This window comes from Sinocyclocheilus grahami, unplaced genomic scaffold (assembly GCF_001515645.1).
Source record: "Sinocyclocheilus grahami isolate Dianchi unplaced genomic scaffold, SAMN03320097.WGS_v1.1 scaffold832.1, whole genome shotgun sequence".
In the NCBI taxonomy this organism is placed as follows: domain Eukaryota; kingdom Metazoa; phylum Chordata; class Actinopteri; order Cypriniformes; family Cyprinidae; genus Sinocyclocheilus; species Sinocyclocheilus grahami.
The window spans coordinates 418,313-433,773 of NW_015506011.1; the positions used below are offsets into that span (position 1 = coordinate 418,313).

Here is a 15,461-nt window from a genome sequence, read left to right on the forward strand (position 1 = left end):
GAGACACTGATGCAATGCTACATTTCTCCAAACCCGATGAAGAAAAAGTTCACCCATTTTCATTTTTGGGTGAACTGTTCTTTTAATAAATGCTATGGAAGTATTGCTCACTGTTCGTTCATGTTAACTAACGTTAACAAATATTGGAACGTGTTATCTATTTGTTTAATATTGTGCCTGTAAACCGTGCCATGCATTCTCTTCCTCTAGTTTATCACATCTATGGGGAATGAAGCAGCAAAGGCCAAGTACGAACAGCAAGCTCCTCCGTTTTATCACCGGCCCTCCCACACAGACTGCAGGTAGGCCTCAAACATCATGATAATAACCACAATACTGTACTATGCCAGGCTCGTCTTTTCCTGTTCACTGTTGAGTGCACTTACATTCTTGTAGCTGTAGGGCTCTGGTGGTGTTTGACATTGTGGGGGTTTTTGAGCCGTCACACGCAAACCGTCAGTGGGACTGTTTTCTCACATGGCTCGAGAATGTTACTTCCTTCCTGTTTGTAGGTTGCGTTTCACGATGAGTGGCTTTTTGGCCAAAATATTCTGTTCACATGTGCTCACATGCAATGTAGACATTTCTTTAATGAAAACAAAAAGAAAGACCATATTCAAATGCTAAATATGTTCATTTGAACTATTTTTTAGACAAAACGATAGTGTTAGTATACAGTGAATAAATGATGGTAGAAATGTTATTTTTTAATTCATATGCAATATTAGTTTTTAAAAAACCTCAGAAATAGTACATTATATGTGCACCCTCAGGCAATTTGCACTAATTCTATTCTTGCTTATAATTTCAGTTACTTGTGATCCTTCTCAACACTGTAAAAAATGTTTTTTTTTTTAGTTGTTAAACATACTGCAATAACATTTGTTTGATTTACTAGAAAATATTATTTCAGTGTTTTCTGTATTACTCGGCGTTTCTTTATAATTAATATTAAAATTTAAAATAAATTTCTGAGTGATTTGTTTCTTCAGTGTGTGGATGGAAAGCTGTTTCCTTCTCCGATTAAAAAAGGTAATTGTAATATAAAGTTTAAAGTAAGAAATGAATTCACATTGTGAAATAAAGTGACAATTACAACCAATGTAGTCATAACTGGATGAAATAAACGTGAAATTATGACGTCACAATTACCTTGTAATTTGTTTTACTCTGTTTAAGCTGTTCAAAATAACTGATCTTTGGCAATTTTGGAAATATGTAATTTTACAGAAGTAAAATGAGTGGTGAGTGTTGATTTTAAGGCTCAATGTGGTAAAAAAAAAAAAAAAAGGGAAAACACATAAAGGCTTTATAAGTATGAGTAATATGATGATTTTTTTATTTTAGTATTTAAATGTCTTTCATGTGGTAACATCTAAAATAATTAGTTTTATTCAACAAACTAAATCAACCAGACATCAGAGCAGCTTTTCCCAAACAAAGTTTATTGGAGAATGTTTTACAAGAAAATACTTATTTATTGATTTGCTGAAAATGTCCTCACCTTCAGGCCGTCCGAGATTAGGATGAGTTTGTTAGGTTTGGTTTGTAGAAATGTAGCATTGCATCAGTGTCTCTGCAAGTGAATGGGTGCCGTCAGAATCCTTTAAGGTTTTAATGTAATATTGACACATGAATTGATGTATTTATCGTTGACAGGATTTTGAGGGAGCAGTGGATCAGAGCCAAGTATGAGAGACAGGAGTTTATACACGTCGAGAAACAAGAGCCTTATTCAGCAGGTGAGAGCCTCCTCAAGCTGTTGTTTTTGTGGCTTATGGCACCATGAGTATGAAGTCAGTCTCATTCTCTCATTTCAGCCACATCTCTAGGTGTTTATGTGTTCCTGACTATGCACATTTGAGGTCCATACTGCATCTAACTGGGAGACTCAGTTTCATTACCACTCAGAATATCCAGTTTCATGGCTCACAGTCTTATTTATTGGGAAGCGAGATCTGATTGGCTGACAGTGATCTCATCTTTGATACACATTAGCACACATGCACGCACAAACATACATGCATTTGTGTTCTGTGTTGCATTGCGTGACTTTCATTGTGCTGCATGAGATTTGCTGCTGTGTTTAGACATTCACATTGAAGTCGTTTGTGTGTGTAATGGTGTTTTTGTGGCGGGTGTACAGTTAATAGCATTAGTCATACAGTGTGTGATCTAAGTGCTGAAGTATATTGTCTGGAGGCTACAGCGTGGGCATTGGTGTTTTTGCAAGACTGAATTCAGTGCTGGCTTGAGACATTCTGTTTCCACCTTCTCACTCTTCCACTTCATTTCTTCTTCTACCCTCTCAGTATTTATTACAATTATTAAGAAGTATTAAAATAGTATGTTTACTATTTAACAGTTTGGGGCCAGTAAGATTTTTTAATGCATTTGAAAGAAGTGTTATCTGCTCACTGAGGCTGCGTTTATTTGATCAAAATTGTGAAATATGATTTCAATTTAAAACAGCTGTTTTCTCTGTGAATCTCTGTTAAACTGTAATGTATTTCTGTGATGCGCAGCTGTATTTTCAGCATCATTCCTCCAGTCTTCAGTGTCACATGATCTTCAGAAATCAGTGTAATATGCTGATTATTAGAAACATTTCTGATTATTATCAATGTTGAAAACAGTCGTGCTGCACAATATTTTTGTGAAAACTGTGATACATTTTATTTTTCAGGATTCACAGATGAACAGAAAGTTCAATAGAATAGCATTTATTTGAAATAGAAATCTTTTGTAACGTTATAAATGTCTTTACTGTTACTTTTGATGTCCTTGATGAATAAAAGTATAAATTTCTTTAAAAAAAAAACTCTGACCCCCAAACTATATGCATATGTAATTATAATGAATATTTTTGTTACTATACACACACACACACACACACATACACACACACTATCTCTCTCTCTCTCGCTCTCACACACACACAAACAAACACACACACACACACTCACTCACTCACACACACACACACTCTCTCACACACTCACACACACACACAGAATGTCTTTACTGTTACTTTTGATGTCCTTGATGAATAAAAGTATAAATTTCTTCAAAAAAAAAACTCTGACCCCCAAACTATATGCATATGTAATTATAATGAATATCTGAGACATTACTGTCCGACACACAGAGAATAGTAGGTGTGACCACAGCTCAAGACTGATAGATAGACAGATGAATAAGTCCCGCATGAAGCTGTGTGTGTCGACACACTCGCGCACTATTACCTGTGCTGTGCTCAGTTGTGTTATTGATGGGTCATGTGGAGAGGTGCGCTTATCGATTGCTGAGGTAATGCTGAGTGAATGATTCATGAGCACTAGTGTACCAGAACAGAGAGATAGATAGAGACCGGCTCCTCATTAGTGCACACTAAGGCTAGCATTACTATTACTGCTGCTTAGGGACTTTGAAACCCAACAGTAAGCATTAAACATCAGTCTCCTTCTAGAAAGCATTTGATTGGACAGAAATCTCTAGTGCAGGATGAGTCATTGGTCATTTTTAATGCAATTACAGGTTTTTAAAATTAATTTTATCAATGCTTTTAGGAAAGCATTATTAAATGATGTTCATTTCTTGATCTTTTTCTGTTTTGACATTGCTCGTGTATAGTAAGCTACAACTTCCCTTTTTACTAAAATATTTTAAGGATGTAGATATTTATAGGTGGAAAAACTCCTCCTCATGCTTTCTTTTTTGCTCTTCTCTCGTTCTTTTTTAGGGTACAGAGAGGGGTTTCTATGGAAACGTGGTCGAGACAATGGACAGTTCCTCAGTCGCAAGTTCATTCTGTCTGAAAGAGAAGGAGCGCTGAAGTACTTCAACAAGCACGACGTTAGTCTCTGCTTCCCTCTCACACACACACATGCTTAATTAACTAAATCAGGAATTTATGCTGGTTTTATATTGAATTTATAGATTGTACAGAATACAACAACCATGCAAATACAAAGTTTTGCTACTTGACATAAAATAAACATTAACTAAAAAAAACAAAAAAAACAATTTAAAATATTAATTATATATATATATATATATATATATATATATATATATATAATCTGGAGCAGATGATGTTCTGCCGTGTTGGTCAATACAGCGCGTCAACCACAAACATCAGTGGCTTGATCTCTAAAAACACTCTTCCTCTTTCACTACATAGTGCTTTTTTAACACGGTGCACTTTATCATGAAGACGAATATTTATCATTGCTTAGAACCTGAAACTAATCGCATCTTGAGATGTAAAGAGGAAGAGCAAGAAGTTGATCTACTGGAGGATCAACACTTCTTTGGCTCTCAGAAGAGATGGAGAGATATTTTCAGGCTGTAATGATAATCATCATGTGTGGAGGTCAAACAGCAGTTATTGCATCATAAAGCATCCTCTGCTGTGTGTGTCTCTCTCTCTCTGTGTGTGTGTGTGTGTCTCTCTGTGTGTGTGTGTGTCTGTCTGTGTGTGTGTGTGTGCGTCTCTGTGGGTGTGTGTGTGTGTGTGTCTCTCTGTGTGTGTGTGTGTCTGTCTGTGTGTGTGTGTGTGCGTCTCTGTGGGTGTGTGTGTGTGTGTGTCTCTCTGTGTGTGTGTGTGTCTGTCTGTGTGTGTGTGTGTGCGTCTCTGTGGGTGTGTGTGTGTGTGTGTCTCTCTGTGTGTGTGTGTGTCTGTCTGTGTGTGTGTGTGTGCGTCTCTGTGGGTGTGTGTGTGTGTGTGTCTCTCTGTGTGTGTGTGTGTCTGTCTGTGTGTGTGTGTGTGCGTCTCTGTGGGTGTGTGTGTGTGTGTGTCTCTCTGTGTGTGTGTGTGTCTGTCTGTGTGTGTGTGTGTGCGTCTCTGTGGGTGTGTGTGTGTGTGTGTCTCTCTGTGTGTGTGTGTGTCTGTCTGTGTGTGTGTGTGTGCGTCTCTGTGGGTGTGTGTGTGTGTGTGTCTCTCTGTGTGTGTGTGTGTCTGTCTGTGTGTGTGTGTGTGCGTCTCTGTGGGTGTGTGTGTGTGTGTGTCTCTCTGTGTGTGTGTGTGTCTGTCTGTGTGTGTGTGTGTGCGTCTCTGTGGGTGTGTGTGTGTGTGTGTCTCTCTGTGTGTGTGTGTGTCTGTCTGTGTGTGTGTGTGTGCGTCTCTGTGGGTGTGTGTGTGTGTGTGTCTCTCTGTGTGTGTGTGTGTCTGTCTGTGTGTGTGTGTGTGCGTCTCTGTGGGTGTGTGTGTGTGTGTGTCTCTCTGTGTGTGTGTGTGTCTGTCTGTGTGTGTGTGTGTGCGTCTCTGTGGGTGTGTGTGTGTGTGTGTCTCTCTGTGTGTGTGTGTGTCTGTCTGTGTGTGTGTGTGTGCGTCTCTGTGGGTGTGTGTGTGTGTGTGTCTCTCTGTGTGTGTGTGTGTCTGTCTGTGTGTGTGTGTGTGCGTCTCTGTGGGTGTGTGTGTGTGTGTGTCTCTCTGTGTGTGTGTGTGTCTGTCTGTGTGTGTGTGTGTGCGTCTCTGTGGGTGTGTGTGTGTGTGTGTCTCTCTGTGTGTGTGTGTGTCTGTCTGTGTGTGTGTGTGTGCGTCTCTGTGGGTGTGTGTGTGTGTGTGTCTCTCTGTGTGTGTGTGTGTCTGTCTGTGTGTGTGTGTGTGCGTCTCTGTGGGTGTGTGTGTGTGTGTGTCTCTCTGTGTGTGTGTGTGTCTGTCTGTGTGTGTGTGTGTGCGTCTCTGTGGGTGTGTGTGTGTGTGTGTCTCTCTGTGTGTGTGTGTGTCTGTCTGTGTGTGTGTGTGTGCGTCTCTGTGGGTGTGTGTGTGTGTGTGTCTCTCTGTGTGTGTGTGTGTCTGTCTGTGTGTGTGTGTGTGCGTCTCTGTGGGTGTGTGTGTGTGTGTGTCTCTCTGTGTGTGTGTGTGTCTGTCTGTGTGTGTGTGTGTGCGTCTCTGTGGGTGTGTGTGTGTGTGTGTCTCTCTGTGTGTGTGTGTGTCTGTCTGTGTGTGTGTGTGTGCGTCTCTGTGGGTGTGTGTGTGTGTGTGTCTCTCTGTGTGTGTGTGTGTCTGTCTGTGTGTGTGTGTGTGCGTCTCTGTGGGTGTGTGTGTGTGTGTGTCTCTCTGTGTGTGTGTGTGTCTGTCTGTGTGTGTGTGTGTGTGTGCAGGAAATGGTGGACTGGTTCACTGCGATCCGAGCAGCACGGTTTCATTACCAGAAGGTGGCATTTCCTGGAGCTAATGATGAGGACGTATGTGAATCACATTTCTTCCAGCAGCTGACACATAAAAATGAGTTATGAGCGCGAAGCTCACTGTAGTGACTGTGAACATGTGCACTAAATCATGTTTCTCACTCATACACTGCAAGCAATCATTTTCTTGTTTAATTCTTGTAGTAAGTATTGTAGAAACAAATTAAATTTACTCAAAAAGCTGAAATACATTAGATATTAAGATGTGTTTTCAGAGAATATATCTGAAAGCTTTATAATTGTTTTAAAGCATACATTTAACAAGGTTTATACGGGTAACTATAGTAAACTTTACTTGAAACCTTTATGTATAATGCATTATGAAATTATTTGTAATGCACCTTATAATGCATTGTATGATCTCATTAATAATTATCAACACATTTATAATACATTGTAAAACGTAACTATTCATAGTTACATCTTTAGAAAGTATCATGCATTAAAACACACGACAGATGTAATCTGCAAATATTAGAATGCATTTATTTTAACTTTGATTACAATGTTTTATGAAAAGATTTGTAGTTTACGAATACCTTTATGGTGCCTTGAAGGCTTTGAGTATTTAATTAAAACGATTTAAGAAGTCTTATAGTACAGTTTTGCTTCTTAATTTGATCTTGTTTTAAATGTAGACATGGAAAACATTTGTTAATACTGATATAATGATTGATTATATTAATAATAATTTCTACCTTTTTAAATATCTGTGCATGTTTAAAGAGCATCCAAATAGTGATATGTTATTGATATGCTTCCTTATTGATATATTTGGTCTGTCTGTGTGTGGTTATGATGTAGCTGGTACCCAGACTGACAAGAAACTTCATGAAGGAGGGATTCATGGAGAAAACAGGCCCAAGGGTGAGGGTCTTTTTCAGTAAACCTTCAGAAAAGAGATGAAGTCCACCCAATCATGCTTCATTCTGCTAGTTTCGTGCCACGTTTTCTTCTTGCACAATAAATCATTTGAAGTGAAATCAATGATTCATATGCTTTTATGTGTTTATTTGGTAAGTGTCTGTGTAATAAGGCAGATACTGTCCAGTCAGCTGGTCATTATCACAAAATAAAGTCCTCAGGGATGCTGCTGAGCTGCTGACTGGACGTTATCTCTTCCTAATGCCCTTCTTCACATTGATTCATGCTGGAGTCGTCTCTTTTTTAGCACACAGAGGGCTTTAAGAAAAGATGGTTTACGATGGATGATAGGAGACTAATGTACTTTAAAGATCCCTTGGTGAGTAAAAGTTGATATTTAGACTTTTTTTCTTCTCCATTTCCAAACTGCCAATTGATATGTGGTATTTTATTATATTATACAATGTAATTTATTTTTATTTTAATTATATTAGTAAATGTTAAATATTGTACTACATGTAACATATAGTATAATAAAATATCATTTTTATTATATTAATTATATTATATTATATTAGTATATGTTAACTACTAAAATATAATCATATATATATATATATTTTTTTTTTAAAATAATTTTCAATATAATTTTTTTAATTGTAATTTTAAATGTAATATCCTATAATTTATTTGTACTTTTTTTATTATTACAATATGTTGATAATATAATGTAATATGTAGTACTACATTTAACATAGTCTTATATATTATAATGAAATATAATAAAATAACATTTTTATTTTTTTAAATAAAATGTATATTTATTTATTTATTTTAATTGTTATATTATATTGTATTAGTATGTTACATGCTGTATTACATTTAACATATACTTATAAAATATAAGAAACATTTTTAAATACCTGTAGAAAAATATTTATTTAATTAAATTTTATATTTATTATATTATATTAATTCGTTATTTATTAGTATAGTATGTAGTACTGAAATATAGTTTGAATAACATTTTATGAGTTTAAATAGAATTTTAGTAAAATGTAATATTCTATCATTTATGTTGTTTTTTATATGGTTTTATATTATTTTATATAAGTATGTGAGGTAGTACTACATTTAACATATATAATAAAAATAAAAATATATTTATTTTAAATGTTAAATCTTATATTAATATAATATACAATATAAATGTGTATATGATTATATAATATATATTACTACTATATTAGTATATGTCAAATGTAGTAGTATGTTTAACATACAGTATACTTTATAAATTAATATATTTTAAATAAAATATATATTATATTTTATTTTATATTATATTTATCTATTTATTTAATATTATATTATATTATTTATTTATTTAATTTAATTTTAATTATATTTATTTATTTATTTAATATATTATTTTCTATTATATTATATTACATTATAATTTATTTATTTTATTTTATTTTAATGATATTATATTATATTTTGTATTATATTATATTATATTTATTTATTTAATTTTTTTATATTATATTATATTATATTATACTCCCTCTTTTAGGATGCATATGCACGCGGCGAGGTGTTCATCGGCAGTAAGGAGAACAGGTATACTGTGGTATCCGGGCTGCCGCCCTCGATCCAGGGATATCACTGGAAGTACGGGATCACCATTGAAACCCCAGACAGGAAGTTCCTGTTTGCTTGTGAAACCGAGGCGGAGCAGAAGGACTGGATCGCAGCCTTTCAGAGAGTCGTCAACCGTCCCATGATGCCGCAGGAGTACGCAGGTACACAAACACACTGAAACAATACAAAGACACTCATCGGAATCGACTGACTGTGTTTAATTTCTCTATGCAGTTGAGGCTCATTTCAAGCACAAGCCTTGATGCTGGCTGTATGTGCTGTATGCTGCAGGCGGCACAGACTGGACAATGAACAGCTGTTCTGTCTCATGAAGCGCTCCGGACCGAGCGAGTACCTTCCTACCTTGATTTAGTACTGACTGGACTGTGCTGAAGACGTCTTCATCGTGAGGCTTGTATAACCAAAGCAGACGTCCCGGGTTCAGCCGTCAGCCGAGCTACTGTACAAATATGGCATGTGAATGTTGTCCATTGCTCTTAAACATAACATTTAATCTGTAAATCACAAGTGCTAAACACCACGGTGCGTTCTGACTGATGTTATTTATTGGATTTTCCATGCAAATGCTGCTGTGAAGCTTAGATGATCCCCAGACACTACACAACACCACACCACTCCGAGTGTCTTTGCTGATCATCTAGGGCTTTCGTTCACCATTACTGATCATTTAAATGTGTGAAAACCATGTTAGGACAGCTATGTGATCAGTATAGGTTTCATATACTACATACTACTTCTGGTGTCTGTGCAGGGTGCGTACTGTATGTGTCCCTGCAGCACAAAAGCAGTGTTAAGTCGCTGGGGGATATTTGTAGCAATAGCCAACAATACATTGTATGGGTCACAATTTTTCTTTTATGCCAAAAATCATTAGGATATTAAATAAAGATCATGTTCCATGAAGATATTTAGTAAATTTCCTACCGTAAATATATCAAAACTTAATGTTTAATTAGTAATATGCATTGCTAAGAACTTCATTTGAACAACTTTAAAGATGATTTTCTCAATATTTAGATTTTTTTAGCACCCTCAGATTCCAGATTTTCAAATAGTTGTATATCGACCAAATATTGTCCTATCCTAACAAACCACACATCAATGGAAAGATTATTTATTCAGCTTTCAGCTGACGCATAAATCTCAATTTCTTATGACTGGTTTTGTGCTCCAGGGTCACTTATGTCAGATTTCTACACATCATATAAAGACGGTTCAGTTCTTGATTTTTCCTCCTCCACTAGGTGGAAGCATATCACCGATTAAGATGCATGTGCTCATTACTGTTTCTTTTTATGCAGAATAGGGTTGATATTAGCAATAGACTGATATATCGGCCGATATTTGGCCATTTTGAGATTATCTGCTGAAAACCAAGTTCACTTGAATGAATAAGACTAGTGATAGTTCCCCTTATCTTAGTCAATAGGGAGACTATATTTACGCCTAAATTTAAGATTTATATATTTGAATTGCATATAATATTTGTTTTAGCATAAACAAACTAATAAACTTAAGGTGATGCATATTTGTCAGTCATACATAAATGAAATTCTGTAATAGTACTAATAAACTGAATGTGTTTATAACCAGGTTTATATATTTATTAATAAATCCAATTTGTTTATAACTGCATAAATGTGATTGATTACACAAATTTATGCAGATTCTAAGCAATTTAAAAAAAATGCATTTTAAAAATGTTGTTTAAATAAAATCAAAAAGATGCAAATAGTTAATAATAAACAGTTTTTTTGCATTCAGAAATATGCATCACATTAAGTTTATTAGTTTGTTAAATCCAAATTTTATTTTAATTGTTATATTATATTATATTGTATTAGTATGTTACATGCTGTATTACATTTAACATATACTTATAAAATATAAGAAACATTTTTAAATACCTGTAGAAAAATATTTATTTAATTAAATTTTATATTTATTATATTATATTAATTCGTTATTTATTAGTATAGTATGTAGTACTGAAATATAGTTTGAATAACATTTTATGAGTTTAAATAGAATTTTAGTAAAATGTAATATTCTATCATTTATGTTGTTTTTTATATGGTTTTATATTATTTTATATAAGTATGTGAGGTAGTACTACATTTAACATATATAATAAAAATAAAAATATATTTATTTTAAATGTTAAATCTTATATTAATATAATATACAATATAAATGTGTATATGATTATATAATATATATTACTACTATATTAGTATATGTCAAATGTAGTAGTATGTTTAACATACAGTATACTTTATAAATTAATATATTTTAAATAAAATATATATTATATTTTATTTTATATTATATTTATCTATTTATTTAATATTATATTATATTATTTATTTATTTAATTTAATTTTAATTATATTTATTTATTTATTTAATATATTATTTTCTATTATATTATATTACATTATAATTTATTTATTTTATTTTATTTTAATGATATTATATTATATTTTGTATTATATTATATTATATTTATTTATTTAATTTTTTTATATTATATTATATTATATTATACTCCCTCTTTTAGGATGCATATGCACGCGGCGAGGTGTTCATCGGCAGTAAGGAGAACAGGTATACTGTGGTATCCGGGCTGCCGCCCTCGATCCAGGGATATCACTGGAAGTACGGGATCACCATTGAAACCCCAGACAGGAAGTTCCTGTTTGCTTGTGAAACCGAGGCGGAGCAGAAGGACTGGATCGCAGCCTTTCAGAGAGTCGTCAACCGTCCCATGATGCCGCAGGAGTACGCAGGTACACAAACACACTGAAACAATACAAAGACACTCATCGGAATCGACTGACTGTGTTTAATTTCTCTATGCAGTTGAGGCTCATTTCAAGCACAAGCCTTGATGCTGGCTGTATGTGCTGTATGCTGCAGGCGGCACAGACTGGACAATGAACAGCTGTTCTGTCTCATGAAGCGCTCCGGACCGAGCGAGTACCTTCCTACCTTGATTTAGTACTGACTGGACTGTGCTGAAGACGTCTTCATCGTGAGGCTTGTATAACCAAAGCAGACGTCCCGGGTTCAGCCGTCAGCCGAGCTACTGTACAAATATGGCATGTGAATGTTGTCCATTGCTCTTAAACATAACATTTAATCTGTAAATCACAAGTGCTAAACACCACGGTGCGTTCTGACTGATGTTATTTATTGGATTTTCCATGCAAATGCTGCTGTGAAGCTTAGATGATCCCCAGACACTACACAACACCACACCACTCCGAGTGTCTTTGCTGATCATCTAGGGCTTTCGTTCACCATTACTGATCATTTAAATGTGTGAAAACCATGTTAGGACAGCTATGTGATCAGTATAGGTTTCATATACTACATACTACTTCTGGTGTCTGTGCAGGGTGCGTACTGTATGTGTCCCTGCAGCACAAAAGCAGTGTTAAGTCGCTGGGGGATATTTGTAGCAATAGCCAACAATACATTGTATGGGTCACAATTTTTCTTTTATGCCAAAAATCATTAGGATATTAAATAAAGATCATGTTCCATGAAGATATTTAGTAAATTTCCTACCGTAAATATATCAAAACTTAATGTTTAATTAGTAATATGCATTGCTAAGAACTTCATTTGAACAACTTTAAAGATGATTTTCTCAATATTTAGATTTTTTTAGCACCCTCAGATTCCAGATTTTCAAATAGTTGTATATCGACCAAATATTGTCCTATCCTAACAAACCACACATCAATGGAAAGATTATTTATTCAGCTTTCAGCTGACGCATAAATCTCAATTTCTTATGACTGGTTTTGTGCTCCAGGGTCACTTATGTCAGATTTCTACACATCATATAAAGACGGTTCAGTTCTTGATTTATTTTATATTATATTTATCTATTTATTTAATATTATATTATATTATTTATTTATTTAATTTAATTTTAATTATATTTATTTATTTATTTAATATATTATTTTCTATTATATTATATTACATTATAATTTATTTATTTTATTTTATTTTAATGATATTATATTATATTTTGTATTATATTATATTATATTTATTTATTTAATTTTTTTATATTATATTATATTATATTATACTCCCTCTTTTAGGATGCATATGCACGCGGCGAGGTGTTCATCGGCAGTAAGGAGAACAGGTATACTGTGGTATCCGGGCTGCCGCCCTCGATCCAGGGATATCACTGGAAGTACGGGATCACCATTGAAACCCCAGACAGGAAGTTCCTGTTTGCTTGTGAAACCGAGGCGGAGCAGAAGGACTGGATCGCAGCCTTTCAGAGAGTCGTCAACCGTCCCATGATGCCGCAGGAGTACGCAGGTACACAAACACACTGAAACAATACAAAGACACTCATCGGAATCGACTGACTGTGTTTAATTTCTCTATGCAGTTGAGGCTCATTTCAAGCACAAGCCTTGATGCTGGCTGTATGTGCTGTATGCTGCAGGCGGCACAGACTGGACAATGAACAGCTGTTCTGTCTCATGAAGCGCTCCGGACCGAGCGAGTACCTTCCTACCTTGATTTAGTACTGACTGGACTGTGCTGAAGACGTCTTCATCGTGAGGCTTGTATAACCAAAGCAGACGTCCCGGGTTCAGCCGTCAGCCGAGCTACTGTACAAATATGGCATGTGAATGTTGTCCATTGCTCTTAAACATAACATTTAATCTGTAAATCACAAGTGCTAAACACCACGGTGCGTTCTGACTGATGTTATTTATTGGATTTTCCATGCAAATGCTGCTGTGAAGCTTAGATGATCCCCAGACACTACACAACACCACACCACTCCGAGTGTCTTTGCTGATCATCTAGGGCTTTCGTTCACCATTACTGATCATTTAAATGTGTGAAAACCATGTTAGGACAGCTATGTGATCAGTATAGGTTTCATATACTACATACTACTTCTGGTGTCTGTGCAGGGTGCGTACTGTATGTGTCCCTGCAGCACAAAAGCAGTGTTAAGTCGCTGGGGGATATTTGTAGCAATAGCCAACAATACATTGTATGGGTCACAATTTTTCTTTTATGCCAAAAATCATTAGGATATTAAATAAAGATCATGTTCCATGAAGATATTTAGTAAATTTCCTACCGTAAATATATCAAAACTTAATGTTTAATTAGTAATATGCATTGCTAAGAACTTCATTTGAACAACTTTAAAGATGATTTTCTCAATATTTAGATTTTTTTAGCACCCTCAGATTCCAGATTTTCAAATAGTTGTATATCGACCAAATATTGTCCGATCATAACAAACCACACATCAATGGAAAGATTATTTATTCAGCTTTCAGCTGACGCATAAATCTCAATTTCTTATGACTGGTTTTGTGCTCCAGGGTCACTTATGTCAGATTTCTACACATCATATAAAGACGGTTCAGTTCTTGATTTTTCCTCCTCCACTAGGTGGAAGCATATCACCGATTAAGATGCATGTGCTCATTACTGTTTCTTTTTATGCAGAATAGGGTTGATATTAGCAATAGACTGATATATCGGCCGATATTTGGCCATTTTGAGATTATCTGCTGAAAACCAAGTTCACTTGAATGAATAAGACTAGTGATAGTTCCCCTTATCTTAGTCAATAGGGAGACTATATTTACGCCTAAATTTAAGATTTATATATTTGAATTGCATATAATATTTGTTTTAGCATAAACAAACTAATAAACTTAAGGTGATGCATATTTGTCAGTCATACATAAATGAAATTCTGTAATAGTACTAATAAACTGAATGTGTTTATAACCAGGTTTATATATTTATTAATAAATCCAATTTGTTTATAACTGCATAAATGTGATTGATTACACAAATTTATGCAGATTCTAAGCAATTTAAAAAAAATGCATTTTAAAAATGTTGTTTAAATAAAATCAAAAAGATGCAAATAGTTAATAATAAACAGTTTTTTTGCATTCAGAAATATGCATCACATTAAGTTTATTAGTTTGTTAAATCCAAATTTTATTTGCATTTCAAATACATAAATATTAAAAAATGTTATACAAACTATGCATCTGTTTAATTTAAGCAATCTCATTTGCTGTTATTAAATTGCATTGTGTATATATCATTCTTGAGTTCAGCCAGACTACATCTGTTGACTTGCATTAGAATATTCTACAGATTTTAATAATGGATATGAATGTTTAGATGGGAGGTTGTAATAATAATCTGATCCATATCACAGCTCCTCTAATGTAACTCTGGCCCTCTTGTTCGGGTTATGATGCTATTCAGATGTTTTTCTTCTGATTTGTTTCAAATACGAGTTAGTGAATGCTATAGCTTTGTTTTTGGGGACTTGTTCCGTGATAAGGATAATGTACAGTCACTCGTTCTGTGGGTGCTCATTATTTCAAAATAAACGAAATAAGAGTGGTTTATTTTGTGATAATGACTGTCTGACTGTACATTATCCAGCTTATTATACAGCTGCTTAACACATAAATAAATATGTGCACATGAAATATTGATTTTGAGTTGAAATAATTTTCTTTTGTTAGAAGAAAGAGACGCAGAAAGAATCGGGTATTTCATGCAGTCGTGTAATAAAAAAATTTTAATCATTCAGTACTATGGTAAATATCAAAGTATTTGTAAGAGTTCTCTCTCTCTCACACACTCACACACACACACACACACACACACACACACACACACACACACACACACACACACAC

General features: G+C 34.6%; 3 protein-coding genes across 3 annotated transcripts; all 3 read left to right on the forward strand.

The window, feature by feature from the left end:
* Nucleotides 1-211: 211 nt before the first annotated feature.
* LOC107562669 (arf-GAP with dual PH domain-containing protein 1-like) lies at nucleotides 212-9,542 on the forward strand. Its single transcript, XM_016247352.1, has 8 exons — nucleotides 212-302; nucleotides 1,660-1,742; nucleotides 3,743-3,888; nucleotides 6,100-6,192; nucleotides 7,000-7,062; nucleotides 7,367-7,438; nucleotides 8,636-8,864; nucleotides 8,938-9,542. Exons 1-8 carry the CDS (start codon nucleotides 223-225, stop codon nucleotides 8,964-8,966), a joined length of 795 nt encoding a protein of 264 aa, XP_016102838.1. The 5' UTR covers nucleotides 212-222; the 3' UTR covers nucleotides 8,967-9,542.
* On the forward strand, nucleotides 8,966-12,191 carry LOC107562670 (arf-GAP with dual PH domain-containing protein 1-like). The gene is made up of 3 exons (XM_016247353.1): nucleotides 8,966-8,974; nucleotides 11,285-11,513; nucleotides 11,587-12,191. The coding sequence occupies exons 1-3, from the start codon at nucleotides 8,966-8,968 to the stop codon at nucleotides 11,613-11,615; spliced, it is 267 nt and encodes an 88-aa protein (XP_016102839.1). The 3' UTR covers nucleotides 11,616-12,191.
* LOC107562671 (arf-GAP with dual PH domain-containing protein 1-like) lies at nucleotides 11,615-13,752 on the forward strand. Its single transcript, XM_016247354.1, has 3 exons — nucleotides 11,615-11,623; nucleotides 12,846-13,074; nucleotides 13,148-13,752. The coding sequence occupies exons 1-3, from the start codon at nucleotides 11,615-11,617 to the stop codon at nucleotides 13,174-13,176; spliced, it is 267 nt and encodes an 88-aa protein (XP_016102840.1). The 3' UTR covers nucleotides 13,177-13,752.
* The last annotated feature ends 1,709 nt before the right edge of the window (nucleotides 13,753-15,461 follow it).

Excerpts from the sequence above, each read along its gene's own strand:
- LOC107562669 (XM_016247352.1), top strand. The coding sequence starts at position 223 with ATGGGGAATGAAGCAGCAAAGGCCAAGTACGAACAGCAAGCTCCTCCG. Across the intron at positions 1,743-3,742 it reads ACAAGAGCCTTATTCAGCAG|GGTACAGAGAGGGGTTTCTA; the intron begins GTGAGAGCCTCC and ends GTTCTTTTTTAG. Across the intron at positions 6,193-6,999 it reads CTGGAGCTAATGATGAGGAC|CTGGTACCCAGACTGACAAG; the intron begins GTATGTGAATCA and ends GTTATGATGTAG.
- LOC107562671 (XM_016247354.1), top strand. Across the intron at positions 13,075-13,147 it reads GATGCCGCAGGAGTACGCAG|TTGAGGCTCATTTCAAGCAC; the intron begins GTACACAAACAC and ends TTCTCTATGCAG.
- LOC107562670 (XM_016247353.1), top strand. Across the intron at positions 11,514-11,586 it reads GATGCCGCAGGAGTACGCAG|TTGAGGCTCATTTCAAGCAC; the intron begins GTACACAAACAC and ends TTCTCTATGCAG.